The sequence below is a fragment of the Pyxicephalus adspersus genome, chromosome 2 (genome assembly GCF_032062135.1).
Source record: "Pyxicephalus adspersus chromosome 2, UCB_Pads_2.0, whole genome shotgun sequence".
In the NCBI taxonomy this organism is placed as follows: domain Eukaryota; kingdom Metazoa; phylum Chordata; class Amphibia; order Anura; family Pyxicephalidae; genus Pyxicephalus; species Pyxicephalus adspersus.
The window spans coordinates 86355136-86378802 of NC_092859.1; the positions used below are offsets into that span (position 1 = coordinate 86355136).

General features: G+C 38.4%; 1 protein-coding gene across 4 annotated transcripts in view; it reads left to right on the plus strand.

Annotated features, from left to right (window-relative positions):
• The first annotated feature begins 291 nt into the window (after window positions 1-291).
• Window positions 292-23667, plus strand: part of FRS2 (fibroblast growth factor receptor substrate 2) — a 33892-nt gene continuing 10516 nt past the window's right edge. For 2 of the 4 annotated variants that reach the window (XM_072401345.1, XM_072401343.1), the window contains exons 1-4: window positions 292-423; window positions 20220-20320; window positions 21852-21943; window positions 22479-22665. In XM_072401345.1, the coding sequence (XP_072257446.1) occupies window positions 21878-21943; window positions 22479-22665 (253 nt within the window). In that variant the 5' untranslated portion in view covers window positions 292-423; window positions 20220-20320; window positions 21852-21877. Of the gene's footprint in view, window positions 438-20219; window positions 20321-21851; window positions 21944-22478; window positions 22666-23667 lie in introns of those variants that run through there. The other 2 variants (XM_072401344.1, XM_072401346.1) reach the window with 2 other exon arrangements.

Here is a 23667-nt window from a genome sequence, read left to right on the forward strand (position 1 = left end):
TGTTTGTTAAAGTTTGATTTAAGTGCAAGGATAAAGGGCACTCATTGCCACGCCCCTCTGAACCAAATTTTCCAATAATAAAATAGCTTTTTTTTTTTTTTTTTTTTTTTTGTTTTTTAAAGTAGCCAGCACAATAATGTAGTGATAAATGAACAGAGAAATCCAAGCAGCCATCCTGCATACTCCTGTGGCAGGGGAGGCCCCATCGCTTTCCATGGGGTGACGTCACCAAGGAATGAGGAGACGCGCTCGTGCACGGTACACCCCCAGCTGGATGGTGCGCGCCCCCGTGCCGGTTCTCGTATGACCCGGAAGCAGTAGCCTCAGGAATCTGCGCACAGCGAGCAGTGTTGGCCCAGCTGGCGGCCTGGAGCCCGGGGAGTTAGTCGGAGTCGGTAGTGAAGCCACCCGGGATGTAGAGCCGTAAGTAACCGGACGTGAGTAAAATGGGCAACTTTTGGTTTCTAATATGCGGTACTATTTCACACTACCACAACGGCGCCGAGCTGTGGCGGGGAACATGGCTGCCTTGTTGTCCGGCGCTCCGGTCAGCTGTATGGAGGGGCAGAGCGGCGGGAGCTGTAGTTTGGGGCTCCATGACTTTGGCGGGCTTTATGTGGAGTTTGTGTTCTCCCGCCTCGGTTGTATGGAAGTTTTTGTTGTTTGTATGAAGCCTGAAGTTTTACTTTCTAATAATCTATCTTTACCTGGGGCTTATCAGGCAGCGTTGTCTGGGTATGGTATCACGGTTACTATGGTAGTGCCATGTAATTGTCAGATTATAGAGGAGAGCTATTCACAGGTCTGCCTGGCAGTGCCATATACACTGGCATCATCTGCTGCTACTGTGCCCACATTGCAATTCTCATTCATCTCGGTCTCACCCTCTAATATCTGCAGCTCGGGCCCTACTAAGCCAATTATAAGGGCCCTTGTGCCGGATGGCCCATCTACCCAGTTCATGGATGGGATTGTGACAATACAGTCATGTGACCTCAATGGCCCTCACATTTACTTATAACAAACCTTTCCCAGCGCTCTAACCCTGCACACAGCTGCTTGTATCCTCTTCACCAAATCCTTTGTGACCCTAGCTGTGCCTGGACCCCCCATGGACAATACCAGGCTGCAGTGTTAGGCTACAGGAAAGGTTTCAGACTAAAGTGGTGAACAAGTATCCTGGATGGGATGCAAGTTGATTTGGTTGGGCTTGGTTAAAAACAAACTTTTTTTAGGGTTAAAAAAAAAAAAAGGTTTAGTTATATTGTTTGGCATCTTCCCCTGACCTAAACTCAATCAACTTCCCCTTCTATAGGTGAATGTAAACAAACAAGGGAACCACAGCCACCGGTTCCCAGTGTCTATCTGCGGAGGGGAAGTGTTCTTATGTGATGAATTGCACATTGTTCAAAAATACCTTTAAATATTTCTGGGATTTGCCATGGTTATTATTATAAGGATGGCATGCATAGAATCTAAGCATGGTGTTAAAAGTTCAACAAAAGTATCCTTCATACTTTCTAAAGTGAAAGGTTCTTGATTTAAACAAAGGACTAAAAAATGGATTTTAACTTCACCCTAGTGCTAAGATGCTGCTTAAATGGTTTAGTTTGAATAGATCAGTGAATGTTAAATAAAGCTACGTACACACGTCAAATGATTCTCGTCTGATAATAGTCTCAGGGCTGATATCTGACGTGTGTACAGCACTCGTCGTTCATGGGTCCATCCTGGCGGATCTACAAATGATTGTATTGGAAGTGAGGGGGAGAGAGTACAGCAGGGTGCAGCTCTGACGTTCTCCCTTCTTCCCTCTCCATAGAGCAAGATGGAGTTGTATAGCGCTCGTTCATGCATCGTTCAGCCTTTTGTCGTTGGAAACATTGTAAAGATTTACCCTCACTTTCACCAAGGACACAAAACAAAAAACATTTTTTTTTTGCACAGGGATAGAACTTCTGCTTGTCTTTCCTGAAATGGTACGAATAGTTTGGCGGTTCAGTCTTCTGATTCCACTCTCACGCCAATCTCTTGTTCTGCATTAGTGATTCCAAGGACAGAATTTAGTAACGATTTAGCAACTAATTGTTTCAAATAGCAGCCTATGTTTTTTTTCTTGAATTCAGGTTGTTGCTGAGGCTCTGTGACTTTGCACATTAAGGTCAAAGCAACAGGTTCTCTTGTAAGAGGACGGTTACCTCACCTTAATAGAGCTCTGTTACTTCATTTGAGCCTATGGTAAATACCTTGTCCCTACAGACATAAAGAACATGTGGCTTGTTCTTAGGATGAAGTGCTTGGACCTGAGCAGCTAATGGGCTAAAACGCTGCGATGTGACCTTGTATAAACTCTGAGACTGAGCTTGCACTGGGTTTTGAGCCAGAGCTCCAGCTGGGCAATGGAGTGGTATATGTTAGAGAGTCTTTATATGTATGTGCTAGGAACAAAGCTTCTATGCGGAGGGACATGTTGTCTTCTGATGTAACTTGGAATTTACATGAAGTTGAATACCCTATTATTTTCTGCAGACCGGCACTATCACATGGTAATAAAAGGTATTAAGTGACAGGCTCCCCCTTATCCAGATGAGAAGTAGGGCAATAGGGAAAAAAGGGAATTTGTTTGCTGGCATTCAAAAAATAGGTTCACTTGAAAAATATATAACTCTCTGTTTCGATGCAACATACAATAATTTTGCTGCAGACGTATAAATTACATGTTGGAAAGTTCTTGATAAAGTCCTGGAATTTGCAGCTCTGCGTCCTTGGAATGTGCACGCATTTATTTAATATTTCAGTTTGCTGCAATTATGATTGATCTAAAAGTGATTTTTAATTGTTCACATGGGATGTGGGGGCTTGGATTCACTAAGTTACTTCATAGGGTTCAATCTGTATAGGATTCCCTAAAGTCCAGCTTGGCTTGTTGAGGTGAATGGGACCCAGCACAAAATGACACGGTATAAATGAAAAGTACCTTTGTACACAGACCCCTACTAACAGGGCTCCAGCGTTCATAAGCTTAATGCACTGTGTTCAAAATTTACATGGTGTTGAAGATCACTTTGTATAGAGGTCTGCAAATCAGTAAAGGACCCCTTTAATGGTATTTTTTGTAATAATGTGTTCAATATGATTCCATGGCAGTGGTAAGGCTGTATTGTGACCCCTCCAGCATGTTAGAATGTGGACACATGTAAAATGACATTCTCCCACTAGACCTGAATGTTCTGCATAAAAATCTTCATTCTCCCCCTAGACACTGGAATGTGTAGGTTACCCTCCCACTAGACAGGGGGTTGTGTAGGATGCATACTAGTCCTCCTCTTCTTTCTAGGTTGGGCTGATTTATGTTGTATACTGAACGTCATTCTTCAACCAACCTGTATGATGCTTTTTGAAACTGATCTTCTTTTAGTGTTTTTATTGAAAAAAGATAAGAAAGTGAAATTTTTTTATTAAAGTTTTAGCAGTGATAATAGTACAAGTTGCTCCAATAGTCAGTGGCAATAAGTCATGATGTACGGGTAAATAGGAGAATAGTCTGTCAGCCAAATTATATAATAATAAATGAGTAAGTGAATAAATTAGTGACAATATGTATGTGAGGGGAACAACACCGCCTTGGCCAGTGTGATAAGAGGAGTAAAGCGTGTGAAATCGTCACACAAAATAAGTGTATGGGGTGTAAGATGAAGCATGGACTTCAGTAGGGAAATTGTTTATTTTTTTTTCAGGCTGTGCGATATGCTTGCTGCATACAGAGTCTCTTTAGCCTGCCGTAGTAATTATGTATGCTCCTTGTAATACCTCATCACAGGCTGTGAAGTGTCTGTATGTTGGCACAAAACAACCCATAAAGCATTCTGTATCTGCCTGTAAAAAAAAAAAAACAAAAAACAAAATTTGTGGTTAAACCATGTAAATCTTGGAAGTCTAATTCAAACACATGTAGTTTCAGTCATTTAGAGCATGTTAGACCTCTAGTGCTGAACTGGTTTTCATTACTTGTATATTTTTTATTATGCTTTTTGGTTGTAAAGGTAATTTTTAGTCAAAGTATATACAATAGTCTTGTGTATATATGTGAACTGAACTTTTTGCCTAAAATCATCTGTAAACATTTTTGCAAAGGTCTTCAACAAATTTAATACTGAAGATGAGACAGAATTTCACTCCAAAACAAATGCACAATGAAGAGATGGCCAGGGAGAGTCTCAGCTGTGCTTTTTGAATGAAGCTAAACTTTTATAAGGACACTCACTACTTTTCTTGCTGATATCTGGTAAATGTTACCCTAGTTTCTTCTGGATTTCATTTTCTAATCTTCAAAACTATCCTTAAGTAGTTGTTTGAATCCTTAGCTGAATTAGACCTTCGTTATCTCCTGTTCTCTATGGGTCTCTGTGTTATTGGTGAACTTTCTTTAAGCAGTGTCAGATAATCAGGGTGTGTCCAGATTCACTTTCTTTTACCTTTGTTAGGTGAGTTTGCTTATGGAATGCTTTGACTCTTTCTCTACAATATTGTTTGTTGCCCCCAAAGCAGATATGGCATACTTTGCTTTATTTTTTAAAATTAGGGAATTTAACATTTTGGAGCGTTGTAATGTAGGCTATATATGCAATATGGTTGTTCCCCTTTCTTTTTCTTCTTTTGTTAGTATAGGCTCAATAGAGTATTTTGTTCCAGATGAATACTTTGTGCTATGTGGCCATAGATTATGTGGTGGTAAAGGAAATGTTCCCAAAAATCTAGGAGCCAACAAAAAATCAGATCAGTAAAATGCAATCCCTCTCCTACAATGGCCATTTATGCAGTCCTCCTGACATGAATTTGGTGCCATTTATTTAGTATTTTCCCCTTCTCCGCAGTAGCTTTATATACTTTACACCTAAATCATCAGCACATAGCTCCTATCAATATACCCTCCCCAGCAGTCAAATATGCAGGTCCTGTAAGTTTCACAATAACCTCCTCTGTATCTGCCACCTATAAATTATACCTCATAATCTCTGGTCAGGTCTCAATTGTTGCACATTTTTAAAATGGCCTTACATCAAGGGTGCCCAACCTATCAGGCCTGCAGAGCTGCCAGATCCAGCCCTTTGCTCATTGTTTTGTGGGGGGATGGGGCACAGGCATCTCCTTTGTTTTTCTATTAGACTGTGCTACCAGGAGAGGGAGCATGCCCAGTGTGAGCTCCCTCAGTGGGCGTGTCCTATAGACCTGGCAATCAGCTGTGGCTGTTCCGTGCCCCTCTTGTACTGTGAGATAATCCCAGTAACAGCAGCATGAGAGCTGTGTCTGTGTCCATGCAACGATCATTATCCCCATGTATAAACCTTCATATCTCCCATATCATAGAAATGTGAAATTTTCAGGGTACACAGTGGACCCTGAGAGATGTTACCAAACATAATTTGCCGGATTCACAAGAATAAAACCCCAATAACAATCTGGGATATTTTCACATTAGGAGCAGCTATTTGAAGACCAGGGTCCCTAAATTTAGTTTGCATGTTAGGCACCCCTGAGGGCTACTTCCATGGCAATGGGCATTGGGGCAATCCCAGTTCACTCTGTGCCCCAAATAGATACGTGCTCACTCTCAAAACCTTAAGGCTGCGTTCAGATTGGCGGGGATTTTGTTGTGTGGTTACCCCTTCCTCATGCCATGAAACCCTGGCTAGGGGGAGATGCCCAGTACTGCTCACTGCCGCCTAGAGTCAAATCTGCAGATGCTGCGGTGTGACGGATTGAGCAGCTGCTGGGGTGCCTGTCGCATGTCTTACCACTTTCTGTGAACCCTAATTTCCCAGCAACAGGACCTGTAGGCACCTGAAGATGTAAGATCATGTACCCTATGGCTGTCACATGAATTGCATTTCTCTGGAAGTATCCATTGCAGAGATTCTTGATGTCCTTTTTTTATTTGGTGCTATTACTTTACGGTAACTGGAAACATTTCAATTTAATTTCATTTTAAACATAGATATTCAATGTTTGTTTGTATTGTGGCCCGCAAGTTTTATCTCCGTGTCAACAGCCGCCCCAGATGAAAAAAGGTTGGGCACCACTGCCTTACATCATCCAAGCATAACAGTAACAATACAAACTCTGCTAATCATGTCTGCTTCTGAACACATGGACTGCTTGCCACACATTGGAATTTGGGACCTGGCTTTCCATGTAATCTGAGTTGTGTAATAATAAATCCCCATTTCCTGGAAAAAAAATAGTATGGTGAGTTAGTACAGAGCAGAGGACACTAATGAGGAGCTTTTGTTATTTTTTTTACTTTTTATTCTGGTTGTATTTGTTAGCTGTCTAGTTATGATTTATTGGGAATATTTTAAATTTTTTGCAGAAAAAAATTACTTTTGACAAAAACTTAGCTGAATATTTGGGTATTTTAATACATTAAATGAGATATATGACATTGTTATTTATTTCTGTATGTTTTGTTCCAAGTAGGGTAAAAAATACGAAATTGCACATCAATTGGGAAACAATGGAATCAACAAAAAATCCACTTTGTTGCACCTCTTTATTGTTGTTGACTGCTTGAGTTTTTAAGCATGGACTTAAAAATTAGGGGTTAAATGAGGTTGAAGATGAACCACATTCAACCACTTAAAATGACTGCCAGCCCAAAGCCCAAAGTTTAACTTTCCAGTTGCCTGTTTGTCAAAAAAATGCTGCATCTTTCCTCCTCCCTTGCCACCGTAAATATTCAACACGTGCTTGTGTGTTAAATACCTGTTTCTCCCACTGACTCCTAATCACTGCAAGACATATAAGTGAAATGCTGAAAAGACAAAAATGTTCATTCTTATCTTACAGATGTAATTTACATATCCAATTGTCCCATGTCCATTTTTCTGACAACAGGGTCACTTACATAGAAGCAAAATATATGTACTAATGTTGCCTTTCAAAAATGTTGTATTTCTATCCACACAGTCTAGTTTTTCTTACACTGGCAGAGAAGCCAGGTGGATGACACTATTTTCACTACAGTTAAGAAACCTTAGATGTCTTTTCTGCCAACTCCAGCTTGGTGATTGGATCGTTATGGAGCAACAGTAGAAGAAAAAGGTCATAATTCTGCTCATTGTTCTTTTTTTTTATCGCTCTGACAAAATCCTGGTATGAGTGATTCACTTCAGGGCATTGCAAGAGACTGATGACTAGTCAAATTCTTTTTGAATTTAAATAAAATAATTTATAATTAGCTGTATTGGTTTGTGCATTTTTACATTTTCCTGGAGTTGAGCTTTAGGAAATGTGAAATATTAAGACTTTGTTCTGGGGGGGTCTTCTTAGCAAGTCAGATGTGTAAAAAGTGCTAGATCTGACACTGACACCTCTGCTGAAAACTTTGGCTGTGTCTAGAGCTTTGCTCCCTGTGGTGGCTAGATTGCAGATACAAGATTCCTTCATCTATGGTCTGCTATAATTATATGAAGTATCCATGGAAGGCAAGTTGTGGCTGATTCAGTTAGTGATCATTAGGCCAGGACTCCTTTAACCAGTTGAACCCCTTTACCTTTGTATTTCAAATGCTTACTCTTCTACCTCTGGTTTGTAAGATCGCAGGAGACAACTTTCTGGCGTTTGCATCTCGGTCTGTCATTATTTCATTTGTAACTTTGCCATATTTTGTATTTGAAACCTACATTTAGTGACATAAAAACAGAGAAGTTATCAACATTGTCTTTTTTTCAGCTACACTGACACCAGCTGTTTGAAAACTGTTATTTGACATTTTCCTTGTTACACTTTATCCTAAATACAATAATTAACATAATTTGTATATTACCAAAAAGAAAGATTTGAATCCTATGTCAAGTTACTGCCAACTTAATAGGGCTATAGCACAAATGTAAATATTGCTCTTCCTGGATCTCCCTAAAAGATGGTAAAATGCAGCTTTCAAAGGTGAATTCCAGTAATAAGGTAAATCTGCATTTGCATTGAAGCTACCAAATACTGCAAAGGTTAAATGCTCGTTTTTGGTCTAGGGGAGTTGAGGGTACTTGTTCTGATGCTTTTACTTTTTTTTACTTGATTTAAAGTCCTCTATGTACTGCCTGGCTCAGTCGGGAAGAAGACACAGTAACACCAGGAAGCAGTTTTATTGCAGTTCTCTTGTGATAAGAAGGTGCATGTTATTGGTAAGGGCGAGCAGATTAGCAGGTGTGTTACTTACCTGCAGCAGAGGTCAGTTCAAGTCAGGTCTCCTAACATGCCAGGCAGAGCTGTGTAAATCTCAGAGCAGGATTATATTTTAAATATAGAGGTAAACACCCCCATCTGGCTTCCGGGGTTTGGCAATAATCTGCCAATATGTACAGCGGAGTTGATAATCTCTTGTCATATCATAAATGTTTGTTTTTTACAGCTGTTATCTAGGTAAGTGCATTTTTTTTACCAAAGTAAAACCTACCTGCATGGTTATAAATTGAAATGAAGTGTACAGGCATAGAGGTCCTTCCAATAAAATAGTCTGTAAATGACTTACTATATTTTGGTGAAAAACCTATTCCTGTAAAGAATGTTAGCATTATAGTTGCCTTACACCTGATTTCTGTCTGTGGCACCCAGGCAAGGACGACATCTCTGCCCCTTAGGTGGAGACCCTATGGAAGGCAGCCCAGATCCGATCTCTGGACTGGAGCATGGTTCTACCCTGTGTATGTTTTACAGGACTCAACTGGGAAAAGACAATGATGTCCCACCCATGTAGAAAATTGGGGTTAAAGGCAAGAATAATCTTAACTGAGTCCTTTTACATGTTTTATGTCATTTTTTTAAGTGGAATGTCTGCTTTAATCTCCGTGTATAAAGAAATTGCAGCAACATAACTACTATGCTGTTTTGGTTTTGTTGGTTTGTGGACCTTGCCCACTGTTGGCTCTTTCACTTTTCAAAGTGAGCATATTTGTCCCCCCCCCCCCCTTTCTAAATGTGAACCTGTATCTAAACATCTAGTCATGGTGGCTTGTGGTTTCATGACACATTGAAAAGGTTTCTTTTGGCCTATTGTACTGACAAGAATGTCTTTGTTACCAGGATTCTCTGAAGTTAGTTTAACTGAAGCTTGCATTAATCCCTCTATTTACATTACAGTAGTTGTGAAATATATTATAATTCTTTTCCTTCTGCTTCAGATGGTTTCTGTTAATCTAAGAACAATCTGGCAAAGAGAAAAAAATAGTCATATTGGGTTTTTTTGTTTGAGATAACGAAGGATCATAGTGACTAATTTCTCCTTTTTTGTTAAAGCTCTGCTTAACATTTTCAAGGAGAAATATTATGTGATCAAATATCAATTGTTACAAAGTAGTTCATTTTTTTCCAGGGCTAGTACTACAACTCGGTTATAGTATCTTCATGTATAATTTAAATAACCCATTTAAAAGATCACAATCCATACCTTCCTGACATCTTGTGTATTAAAACCCTGCCCTTCCCTGCTACCCATCTGCAGTAGGTTTACAACTCTTTGGGATGGTTGAAGTCACATAAATGTTTAAAATATTGACATATAATCCATTAAAACTGGACTCCCAGGATAAAAAAAAAAAAAAATCCTCTGCATTAGGGATCACTACAGGGTAACTGTTTATTTGGGTTAATGGGGGCATTTAAACAGCAACAAACTGCGTTTTCATTTGCCGTGTGGTTCCTGAACTGTAGGGTACATTGACTTTTGCCTGTGACCACCACTCATTGTCTTATGGAATAGACTGTGGGGGATTAGTCATGGTGGAAAAGACTACACAAATGTGTATAGTTTGTGCCTAGAAAAACATGTGTTGAGTAACTTAATTTTTAATGGCACCTCAAACATTTTCAGACAAATCAAACTACCATGTTGTGCCATGCGCTGCTTCCCAGTGCAGCATGCAAGACTGTTCTGTGCATTGTTTACTGTTTCACAAACCATTCACATGAATGGGCTGCCCTAACAGAACGCTGACCAAGAACATTATCAATGTGCTTGATTTTTAAACGCCTAGCACAGCTCTAGTGGGTTCCTGGAAGCAGAGACTATGCACTGAATCTTGATGTTCATTCATGAATCGGATCTCTCTATTAGCCACTTTCCAGATGTCTGACAGAGTAAACCTTGTACGTTGTCACCCTGAGTTTGGGTTTTCCATTATGTCATGCACAGAAGCCAGCCAGGTGGCCCACTCACAGCCCCCCTACAGTGTCACATCACTTCTGTATAAAGATGTGCAATGCACCATTGAGCATCATCTTTAAGAGGAGTGTATCAAAGGAGTTTGAGGATCAAGTGTTTGATAGGAAGTCAAAAGGACTTACCAGCTTTTCAGGAGTATCCACAATGCATGATTTGTTAAACATATTCATTGATACCTATTAAATAATCCAAAAAACTCGGTGTTAAAATTTTTTTTCAATCCTGCATCCTCAAAGATATTTTAGTGTGCTGTGAGAGTTGCAAGCTTAGTTTTTTTTTTTTTCTTTTTAAGAATAGCTATTTGTGGGTAAACCAGAAGAAGCTGTTATTGGTTTGATGCAATTGCAAACTGCATGGGTTTGTTGAAAATCAACCTATAATGAAACTTTTTACATTTTCTGTAAATTTGTGCCAATAAAAGGAAAAAATTGTACACACACTATTCAGAAATGCTCAGAGCACACTGCCTATTATGTGCAGGTGTACATCTGTTTTTCATGGGAAAGCTGTAGATTCTGCTTATAAGTATTCTGACCTGGATCTACTGTTTAGACAGTTGTTGTGCACAGTGCCAGAAAGCTGAAGTGATTTCTCTGCACTGTGCTTTCCAGCAGTGTTCCTGGTCATCTGTCTGAAAAGTACGTCTGAGTTGGAAGGCCTTTTATTGATTGTCTGTGCTTGTTCACTCAAAAGAACAACGTTAATAGTTAAACAAGAAGTGCCAATGATGGCACTCAATAGGGCAATATTGTGTGTGTGTATGTGTATATATATATATCTTCTAACTTTTTCAGTAAAATATGGGATCTGACAGAAATAGGAATGCCTAAAATGTGTGTTTTTATCGGTAATTGTGGTTTTGGTTTGTTTTATGTGAAGCAGGTAGTGGTGACATATAGATGTGAAATGTGTAACCTGCATGAATGCAATTGCAGTTATTTAACATTCGTAAACTTATTTCGTTTTAGACAGTTATAAGTTTTGCCTGAATTGGTTTTCTTTTGTCAAATAGAAAGTAGTCTGTTGCTTGAGGTGTAATCCATAGCAACAGTCTGTAGTATAACATTGTTTGTCATTTGTACCTAAATGCAGCACATGGGTTTATGTGCTTTGCAAGGCTAGCCAAAATAAACAACCTCTCAACTAGCATACCAGCAAACATGCATTACATTCACTGGGTCAGGCTTGAGTGGACCCCTGTTATTTTGGGGGGGGTTACATTTTAATATTTTAGAGGGTTGAGCTGAAAAGAAACGTCAAATAAACATTTAGCTTGAATCTTTATGGATATATCGACAGTTCATCAGGTCATTAATGAGACATGCTAGAACAATTCATTTAGAAAATGTAGCATGTATTTGCAAGCTGTGCAGTTTTGGAAAACATGACCCAGTTGCTTGTCTTGTGATAGCAAAAATGCACTGTAAAGGAAGTAAATCCATGGGAGGAAAAAAGAAACTCCAATAAATTAATCTCTAAAATCACTTTACAAGTAGTTGCCCATGTAATTTTTTATTTAAGGTTTAGTTGTTGGTCTGTAGAATCTGCTCATTTCATGCAAAGGCCTGTGTTCTTTCTGGTGACTATATTTGGATAGGGTAATTCTTGGAGAAATGAATGAAACTCTAAATGTCCTCTTTATTTTCATATAGCGCACCCTAATATGAATTTTTCAGTTCTCATATGTAATATTTTTATATATACACACGTATTTTGATACTTTTTTTTAAAAGTAAAATGTACTTTTGTTTTGTATGAAAGGTGAGGCAATACAAGTGTCCTGTATTCCAGGATACATTGGATGCCATGTATTACATTAAACAGAGGAAATCTGTTTTGTTGAGACCATATTTATTCACATTACCTCATAGTTTCTCAGCTCTGTCAGCTGTATATTTATCTTACAAACAGCTATGTGGGTCAGCGTTTATCTCGGGAGGCTGATAGGTGAAAATGTGCCTTATACCTGCCCCTTCCATCTGTAACACGCTCAGCTCCTTCAAAATGTCAAGGTTTGGACATATCCCAGGAGCTGTAAAGAATGCATGCTTTTCATGCGCTCCGAGATGTGAAACCTTCGCAACAGCCAGGCATAAGTGAGACTCTGTACTTTCTGGGCTTATTTAAACACTTAGACTCGCTGTATGCCAAATGTGTTTCTCAAGTGCCTAGGAGTTGGAACAATTCACAAATTGTAACTGCCAGAAGCCGCTAGATCTCTTGACCTTTCTGCAGTGAGTTCTAGGAATAAACATAAACGCTGGTTAAAGGAGCCTTGGGGGTAAAGTAGCAATTTACTGGCTCAGATAAAATAGAGTGATTGGGAGCATAGCGAGAATAAATGCAAACCATTCTTCTCAATGGGAAAATTGTATTTGTCCTTTTTTTTGTATTGATGACTGTTAAAGTAAACACGTTTAACATTTATGATGTAGGTCTAATCATTTCTATTGCATTTAAGAATCTCTTCTCACGGACAAGCTGACATTGTGTAAGAAACATGTTCCTAAATGCACAATTTGTCAATCTGTTATCGTCCTCTATTTATGCTTTCTTCCAGCATCATAACACTGTTGGGCTCTCTTGGGTTTTCAGACTTTATGAAGGACAAATTATTTTATCCTGTCTTTTAGTGCCACAATCTCTTAGCACGGGTCCTATACACCTCTCTCTAATATATATGGTCATCAACACTACTAAAGGTAGGCTGTGGCGTTTAAACAATGCTCAGTTGGTACTAAGGGACGTGAATCATCTTTCTTTCCCATTCTGAAGCTTGGTTTGGTCTTCAGTAGGTTGTCTAGACCATGTCAACATGCCTGAATGCATGGGGTTGCTTGTATGTGATTGGCCTTTTATTAATTTCTTCCTCTGACTCAAATTGACCTAGAAATACATTTGAGTCAAACATTTTTTTTATTACTCCAGGTTTCTATGTTTCTCTGTGTAATTTAGGAAAATCATAGCTGGTGGGAGGGTATGGCATAGTGATGTGCTCAAATATCACATCCCCTGCTTCAACACACCTCATATGAGCTCTCGGGATGGATGGAAGTAGTGAGCTTGCTCTTGATAGGTGGATATCGGTCTGGAGGTGTAGGTATTCAGAATCCATTTGTATGCAGACCACCCTAGGTTACTCCCACATATGTCACTGATCCTCCAGGATTGGAAGAACTAAAATATAATGAAATAAATTGGCTGCTTAGGGGGATATATTCAAAGTAAAAAAAAAAAAAAATGCTCTCATTTTTAACGATAAACATTTACTCCTAGGCTTGAGTAAGCACTTGATGCCAGGGCTAAGGCAGGCAGTTACAGAACAGCTGAATCACCCATTCTCTATGCTTCAAACAGTAGTCTTTATATCTTATCTCTACTTTATCTCTACTCTATCCACAACTAAAAAAAAAAAGGGGCTTTAACAAATATAGAAAATCATATTTGGTAGTACGGAAATGGTAATAAACAGCCTTGTAGGAATTAGACATGATCAAGTCAGTACACTTGGTTTGCTTTAACATGAATACTTCATTTGTTGTTTCCTTTATACATCATGTTCATTATTTCTTGGCAGACGAGGTAGTTTGGCATAGTAAAAATAATTATCTTGGATCTGTCTGTTAAAGCTGTATTAATGTTTAATACTAGATGTCTGTATAATCATAAAAGCTTTTTTTTATGTAAATATTTTTCTGTTTAGTTGAATGTTGCAGATTATTTTGCAGCCTTTACACTATGCTATGACAGAGTTGTTGGGGTTTTGGTCACTCGCAGAGTTAGTACAGCTATGCGGCACCATGTGAGTTCTGAATGGTTCACATTTCTTTTCTTGTGCTCTCTGTAGCAGTTGTCCTCTTTCCTCTATACACCGCAGTTGTGTGGTCTGTTCTTTTGTGCACTGGGTGGTCATAAAACGTGGTTGAACATCTGAAGAATTGATGCTATCACTATGAAAGTGTGTACTGAATAAAACTAATGTATTGTATAAGGCTTTATTTTTTTTGAATAGTTGCACCAATAACTAAAGTTGTTCGTAAAACTGAAACCACTTTAATGTTTATCTGCATCAGTTGTAGTTTAGCTTCTTTACAAAAGTCTTAAGCTCAAGCGTAAGGCTTGGTACGCAAAAAGAAGTCCATAATTAATTTTTCATTCAACTGACAGATCCTAAATATTTCTCGTAATGGCAATAGATAGGTCAGAAGCTGCACAGATGTACAACAAGCTCCAAAATTCTAATTAACACATATGGTGTTTGGGCCCGTATCGAGAAGAAATTTAAACTTCTGATAAATATTACTTCATGTAATAAGGTCCAAACCCAAAGTGGTAGCTTATCACCCAAGGATGCAGTTCAGTGGCTTGATGAAGTCTGATGTTACTTTACATATTCATAAGTTGAGTTAAGGATGCTGATGTTTCACCCAGAACTATGGCAGCATGATTTTTGCTTGAAACTGCCAGAATCACAGAATCATTTCAACCCAGAAAGGTTTTTAAGCTGGGTGGGAAGAAGCTGTAGGCAGCTGGCAGCCCTGGTATTCTAACCCAACTCTTCAGTAACCACCCAAAAACAGCCGGGTGGTCACCGAAAAGCGCCGGTGGTGCACCCAGCTAAAAGTGGCTGGGGAGAACACTGTACAATGTGGCCACATGCAGTTGCAGCCTACATTTACCTCCACCTTTTATCCATGGAAAAGGAGGTGGCAGGTACTGCTCACACAAATTATCTGAAAAGAAAGGTAAAGTGTATGGTATTCCCCATGCTTTGTTAAATCATTCTGGGATCAGACTCTATATCGGCACCATAACAGTTGGGTTCAACACCTTGAACAAACAGCTAACTTTACTAGTGTTACGACATTTCATGCTGTAATTACCATATATTGTATGTAGTATGTAATGAATATTTCCAGCTTGTCTATCGTCATTTGATCCATGGTAATAGTGCATTTATAATTCAGAAAAAAAATATTCTTTTTATTTTCATTTGTCTTATTTACACCTTGTATTTGTCTCAGGTTTGCGTTTTTTGCAGTCATTGGGCTGTATGTATCTCTGCTGACATATGTCCATGATACTGTTTCTGTGTTTGTCAAGGCTATGTGAAATGCAGGAGCGTAGGCACTGATCCTCCAAGCTGTCAACATGTTTTCAGAGGTCTATAAAACATCCCTTGTACTAAAGAAACTAGTCAGGGGCTGCTTAGATACAATTCTAAATAATGGTCCCAAGTGTGTAAAAATAGCAGGATTTTGTGTTCATAGCTTTCTGCATAACCTACAGGAGCCCTTTCACGCTGTGCAGTCTTGTGCAAGTAAGTTTTTATTATTCTATTACAAAAGAAGACTCAGGCTTTGTACAGATGCTGTATTTTTGTTGCCTGGGACAAACATGATCGCCTTGGGTAAAAATCTAGTGTATCTACAGCTGTCCCCTGACTGTCCAGTGATCCGTTGTCCTAAATCCCAGTACGACTGATGGCTAATGACTGCTGCTGTTTCCTATGGAGATGTGTGGTAAACCTCTCCATCATCAAATCCCCCTCAGACTGAATAGTGTTGTCTGTACGTCTCTCATTTGTTCCTACTTTTGCCTAAAATTATTACTAAGTTTACTAAGCTTTAGTAAAGCTGCGTACACACCTGCAATTTTTCTCGTTGGAAAGGATCTTTCACGATCCTTTCCAACGAGAAAAGACTGCAAGATGCATGAACGATGCTGTACATACAGCACCGTTCATGCTCTATGGAGAGGGGAGGGGGAGAGCGACGGAGCGGCACCCTGCTGCGCGCTCTCCCCTTCCCTTTCATTAGGATCGGTCGTCGTCCATCGTCCATGGATCCGCCAGGACGGTCGTCGGACGATGGACGACGACCGACTGTACACACGGCAGATTTTCGCCCGATAATTGGCCGATACCGATTATCGGGCGAGAAAAATTTGCCGTGTGTACGCAGCTTAAGTTTTGGCTGCACTTGAGATAACTGAGTTCCACTCCTCCGAGAGCAGTGTCAGCGGTCACTGTAAAATACTATTTAGTGTATTTGAACTTATATTATTCTTATTCTTGCACCCGGCCTGTTAAATATACCATTGAAAGTGTTTTATCAAGGGGTCAATGTACCGTTGATCATGCCAGATGTTCAGATCTGTCCCTATGTGCCCTCAAGCAGACTAATTGGCCATACCTTATCTTGGAATGACAGAATGTTGTGAAAGTGGAAGAGTGGGTGTAAGTAGTTTGGAAAACTGGGCAGGGCTGATGACAAAAAAAAAATGCATGTTGGGAGCAAAGTATATTTTTAGCAGATCTACGGTTTTTGTTGGAATTACAGGGTCCTTCTTAAAAGAATGTAGGGGGGATTTTGCACAGATTTCAGATATGTATTGAATGTTTTTGTTTTTTTCCCAGTCATAGACGTTTTAGCGGCTTACTAATCTTTTTCAGGTACTGTTATGGCTCATGGCACCAATTACACAGTTAGGTTGAAAAAAAGACTTAGTCCATCAAGTTCAACCACTAGGCAAATGGCATATCCCGGATAAAACCCAATAGATGTAGTTGATCCAAAGAAAGGAAAAAATGTGGTTTAATTAGCTCCAACAGAGGAAAAATAATTCCTTCCTGATCCTGTGAGGCAATTGGATGTTCCCTGAAAGAACAGTCTCTGTTGTCTTTACTTGAAAACTTTATTACCCAGTTACCCATTAGGAACTTATATTGGCTATCCTGAAAATGTTCCTCTGGGCCATTTTTAATTATTACAAACTGCACTTACAATGTAAAAAAACTTTTTTCTTTTAGTTTTCTCCTCAAGTTGAACTCTGCCTGTTAGAAGGATTGATTTGTTATTCCCTCTACTGAACTGGTCATAGTCTTTGAAGCTTTGTTGTCTTCCCTTCTTTTTGCTTGTAGATAAAGGCTGGCCACTTCATTCTTTGTAAAAGTAGTCTTTCTGTCTTTGATGTAAACCCTCTGTCCGCCTGTTACCACCCTGCACTAATGTCGCCTCAAGTTTGATATAAGTAGTGTGAGAGTGAATAAGAAAGACCTTTCCCACTTTAAAAACAGAGGCAGAGATTTCCGTTGCCAAGGAGCCTCTTGCACCGACTTGCTGCCCTCGTTATATACAAAGGGTTGCTTGGGTAACTTGTGTGTTAGGGGAAGAATGTTGGGTGAGCTCTTGTGTATGGAGGAAAAATGCCCGGTGTTTGGAGAGTTGGACTTACTTGGGTTTTTAAGGGAAGATGCATACCATTCTTTTTTTTTTTCTTTGGTATTATTACATGTACCAATTTACAGTACATCTATAAATGACTAGCAATCTTTTTTTTTTTTTTTTTTTTAAAGCAGAACTGATCCTATAATCTTTACTTGGCATTACCAAAATGTTTGTGTTAAAATTATTTGTAAAAATACACAACTGTGATATTTTTAGTTACTACTTTTTTTGAGCACTGAACCGGATATTTCTATATGGCACTAACATACTGCAGTGTTCAGCATGCTTTTTATTCTTTCCCTTTCTACAGAAACATAGAATGCCCAGTCTAATCATAATATAAATTTATAGGTTAATTTTTTCCCCATTTCTCAAGGGAATTTGTGAATTAATGTGTTTGCCCCTCTTGATCACTTTATCTATTATTTTTTTTTCTTTCTATGTTTTGTAGTGTAACTTCTGCCAGTTTCTGTTCCTCACTCACTTTGTTTTAAGAATTATTGATTTAAGATTTTAGTTCATTTCAGCTTCAGGCACATATATACTAAACCATATGCACTCTGGTTTTCTGCAGTATTACCTGTGCCCCTTTTGTTTTAGGTGGTTCTCAAACTTTTCACAACTTCATATGTATACATGCAGACTACACATTGGTTCATATACATAAAAGTCCCCATTCAGACCTTGCATCAGTCCATATACATACAGACCGCACCCCCAGCCCCAAACCCCCAACTGGCTCTTCCTCCCGACTAAGTTCCTCCAAATACAGTGTCTTGCTCACTTCCTGTGAGCTTATACCCGAAGTGTCTTCTTTCTTTCAACTACAAATCTAAATGAACAAAGGTAGACATGTTTGAAATCCAGCCATGACAACCTTGGTTACCTTCAAAGATTAATTCAAAAAGTGAAGACGGCCACCCAGAAACAAGGTGTGATATATTCAACTTTCCTTAGTGAGAATAAGTGACTGAAAGCCGAAAATAAATGTGGCCACCACATAAACGGGAAAGGTGTATATTGCATTTTTGTTTTGTTTTTTTTACTTCAATTCTCTATCTTGCCCACTATCCAATACTTTCTACATCAAACTTCCAAGGCAAGTTGAATCTGACTGGTGGCTGTAGAAAAGAAAAAAAAACTATACTTCAACGCAATGTGACCATATTAGTTATGGTGGTCTAAAAGGAATATCAGGGTCCAGAGGTTTTCAGTGACTTTATTATGGTTAACATTCAAACTCCATTATGTTTGTTAACTAATATATGTTAACTAAAAGGGCGAAAATTTCTTACCCGTGAGGTACCCACACAGTTCCAAACGATTTAAGGGTTAAAATACAGTTGACTCTTATCCACTTTTTATATCCTATTTTGTGTCTGGTATACACGTGCCACTCTCCTGCTTGCTGGCATCACTGAAAAGGCTCCCAGTTGTGGCTGGTGATTGATTGTTATGGCATGCAGAATATGAAATGTGGCACATGCTGCTGGATTGGGAAGACAACGTCTCCATTATCGTTGGAACCACCAACGCATTTCAACTAGCTTTACTGCTGTCCTTGCCAAGGCAATGGGAAGCGGAAAGTACACAGCCCTTACAGAGGATGGTATGGTCGGTGATCCAGTTAACACCTTGCCTTTAGTCTCTAGTGTGGTTCTTTCTAAGGAATGACTTTAATTTTATGTGACCAATAAATGATAACCAATATCAGTGCCCTCTGTGGATCTGTTTAGAATTTCTACCTCGGAAGCAGCAGTTCTTGGAACACTAGATTGGTGACCCAAAGGGACTGGGGTGGACTGCAGCAGTAGAGCTGTGTTCAGATTTTTTTTTTTTTTTTTTAAATCTGTACTGATTAGGTAGGCTGTGCTTTTTTTATGTGGCCCCCCGTTTAGTAACAACTGTTTCCATCACAGTAGCAATGGCTGTTTTTTTCATATTTCTTTTTTCTAAACAGAAGGCATTCAACTTGATTAGTGTTTCTAGTTTTAAACCTTAAGTAATTACTTTAATTTAGGTGTGGCGGGCTCCTCCAGTTTTTTCTTATCAAACACAGGTGCATACAAGCAGAAATCCTCATACAAAGTATGCTGACTAGCCTCACCCTTCACGCACGTGTTTAGGTGGGCAGAGTCCATTGCATTTACAAGTATTTAATTATTATCTGTATTTTAAATAATTTTACATGAATACAGGGTTGGTCAGCTTGGAGCTCATGTTTTAGAATTGTCATAAAATACAGTTAATTCTGTTTGTTTATTACTGGCTGTATGGTTACTTTTACAGTGTAATATTGCTTGTAAATGGTGTGAATTTTATTTAACTGCCAGGTCAGTCTATCCCTCCAGGCTGTGTCCCAGGGAATGTTTACTCATGTGTAGGCGGATGAATGTTTTCTCTGTAAATGCTTTCTTATTCAAAGCTTGCACTATATTCATTTAGGCCTGATCAGTATATTAAATGTCCTTCAGTATGTAGGTAATTAGAGAATTATCGCTTTTGTCAAAGGAATCTTTCAGACAGTTAAGATCAGTTTTATTTACCTCAAATATTCAAAACCTGTTTAATGTCTGAGAGAGAGTAAAGAGATACCAAGAAGGAGGTGTGTGGAAGTGGTAAAACATTTGTGTGTGACATAGGAGGAGATGATAGGGAAGTGCCTTACATAGGTTCCTTGCAATATTTCATTAAAGTGCCTCAATATGAATCATCTTTCTCAGTAAGAAGTCACTTAGTCTTTTTGTGTGTTTTTTTTTTTTTTCTCTTTAAAGGTCGAAAGGCTATTTGAGAACTTGTACGGTATGCTATCATGGTACACGACTGACGCCCTAATGCTGCAGCAGAGGTTAGGGAGATTAATGGCCAGATCTACGTAAGTTGTTACTCCTGTGATTTTTACTGATCTCTTTTGTCTAAATACATTGGTAAATGCTACTTAAACCGAAAACTGAAAATGGCAAATCCTCAAAGCAATTATGTTGGTCGGTGTTCATTATGGATGTTACCTTTTGGAATGGGCTTTTAGTTTCCTGTTAACAAAAGACCAGAAAATGGCTTGGCACCTACTTCCTGTGTCTACAAGGACTGCCCTCCCTAGTGAAGACACAGGGGTTCTACTGTCATTCAGAGATGCTGTGAAATCTAGTAGTCTTTTTGCGTTTGTTTTTCATACTTGTGTATTATATGGTCACATCTAATAGACTCACCTATCGGTTCAATTCAAAGATGCAGAGGAAGTAAGCAAGCTCATTTGGCGTGCAAAATAAGTAATGTGTCCTCTAATTTGCCTTTTTCAGCTTTGGGTTTAATTAGCCATTAAGGAGAAGTGTACTTCCGGTAAAACATACATAAGGAATGGTATACCTTAGTAAATGTAATGTAAAGCTGCACCCCTGATGGTTTGTGGTGTCCAGTATACCACCAATGCTTTACCTCAAATCATTCCTAAAGACATCACTGGCGCATATTTTATGTAAGTAGCTTGAATGCTGGACTACTGTATATTGTCTGGTCGGTCACAGAGCCCTACTACCAACATACTGACAAAATTAAATTTGTTTCCCGAAGAAATTGGATAAGCTTCACACTCTAATACTTCACTGAAAATTTGCAAAGCTGTTTGAATATCTGTATTCCAATTCTCCCTAAATATAATTGGTGGAAAATAAATGCTCTGATACCTGAATTAAATGGGATCTAATACTTTGTCAGGTTTTTCTACACTGTATTTTTTTTATCATGTATATTCTCCCTCTAGCAATCTGACTGAATAGCTCTCACTACTTCAGAAGCCTTTCTTTGTGAATCTTGATTATTACAGTGTATATATTTCAAGTGCATATATATAACCTAAAACACAGCATTACTAAAGATACATTTTGTTATTCTAGTGATTCCTTGGTCTGGAGCCAGTTACTAAGGCTACTGACCAGTTCCCCAATATTTTTGCTGTCCAGTGTCAGGTTTGTACAATTGACAATTATAGGTAGTTAAAATGCTTGGTGGGACAGGAACACGGGCAAATAAACCACTGTTTAATGTATAATAGAGGACCTAAAACCTGATACCACTCCCTTCTATCCTACAGTAGTGAGAAGATCACTGTACTCAAATACCCAAACTATAAAGAAAATGTTTGGTGGACTTGCTCAGCAACATTAACCAAAAAACTAAAATAGATCTTAGTGACTGACCCTTTTAAAAAATGTTTTGGACCTTTTTTAAAAACTGTTGAGAGTTTTTCTAATGTCTAATTTATTAGCAATTTATAACTCATAATACTTTGAAGTATTTAATTGTCCTTTTAGCGTGCACAATCAATCTTTTATTTTAGTTTTTGGAAACACATTATCCTTGTGTAATATCTCCTAACACAGTTGTGTTTCTAACTATTCTTTCTCCAGTGATCACATGGTCTTCTAAAGAAGCAATGGGTAGCTGTTGTAGCTGTCCAGATAAAGAAGCTTTTGCAGATAACCAACAAAATAGGTTCAAGGTAAGTTGTATATTTTTATCAATTATTTAAAGTGACCTTGTCATTATAGTAAAAATTTGTAGAAATAACCTGTAAAGGAAGAATGTTATTATCTCTGCAGAAGTGATTATAAAGGCTGCTGGGTTGAGGGAATGGATGAAAACAAAATTTTTGAAGGACCGCAAATGAAAACGGCCTACTAGTACCACTACTCAAAATACCAGTCCTAAGAAATTTATCCCAGCCAGTAATTATATTCACACCTACTTGGAGAATTTGTGCAGTGATAGAAAGTTTGCTGCACAGATTCAGTAAGAACATTTGGTGACATTGTGTGAGGTTTTCTTTATAACTGATGCATTTGATTCAAGTAAATGAGGTTACTGATTTTTAGAAGGTTTGCTTTTTCCTGGATAACTTAAATATCCCACTAGTTGGTTTAGTTTGTTTTCTTGAACTGCTCTTTAAATTTACTCCATGAACAAACTGGAGTTTCATTATAGATCAGTATTGCTTTGTAATTGTGTGTGTTTTTTTCCCCTTGTGTTTTTGAAAGGTTATTAATGTGGATGATGATGGTAATGAGTTGGGCTCTGGCGTGATGGAGCTGACAGAAAATGAACTCATCTTGTACACACGTAAACGTGACTCGGTCAAATGGCCTTATCTCTGCCTACGCCGCTATGGATATGATTCAAACCTCTTCTCTTTTGAAAGTGGGCGACGATGTCAGACTGGGCAAGGTGAGTTTATAGCCATTCATTTAGTGAGGTCAAGAGTTAACATAATGGAAGTCATGACATACACTTTTATTCTGCCACCATAAAGCACTCATTTATTTTTTTACATAAAGACACGTCAAATATTTCTTTTGAGCAGAGCCTATGACTTTGTCTAGGACTTGTCCAGAGCCTAGAGCTTCTAACAGTTTACAGCATAAGCTAAAAACTACAAGTCTTAATACATTTTCATTGCTCACATGCTTCTTCGGATTACTGCAATTATCTTACTATGAGCAGCTAATTTTAAAAGTGATGGCATCTATGACATTGGAAGGCTGGTACAACATATTAACACTGTTTTTTTTCTCAGAAAAAATACAGTACATGTAACAAATCAGCATTGTAGTGTTTTTGTTTGTTTTTTTTCTTTCTTTTTTTTTTTTTTCTTTCACTGAGTAGTTTTAATGGTAGATGATGATTTTACTGCACTGAAATCTACCTAGTATCTCAATGTTGCCCTTTGGTTCATATTGTCTTAAATTAGATTCTGATTCTAAAATCTAATTAGACTCTCCATACCCAGGGTACTTGGCCTACTATTGGCATTAAAAGAAAAGTCCAAAACTAAATTCCCTGATCATTATATTTAAAGCTGGCCTGTGCTCAAATGTTAGGTTAAAGCTACTTTAATATTTTTGCAAAAATTCCCGAATGCCAATGCCAGGAAAAAAATATACATACATTTTTATTTATTTATTTGCTGCAAAGGCTGCCTTTGCAGGGTACCTTGAGCAATGTGCATGCTTGTTTTTTTTTTTTTTTTTTTTTTTTTTTTTTTAAAAGGAATGTTGTATATTAAATGCAAATGTATGGTTGTGGTTTATTTACAGTTTAAGCTATCATTGGAGTGTTGATCTGTATTAGTGGCCCATATTAAACACTATAATACAGGGGTCACCATCTGCCTACAGCTACTTCCCACCCATCTTTAAAAAAAATTCTAGGGAGAATACTGCTTGTACC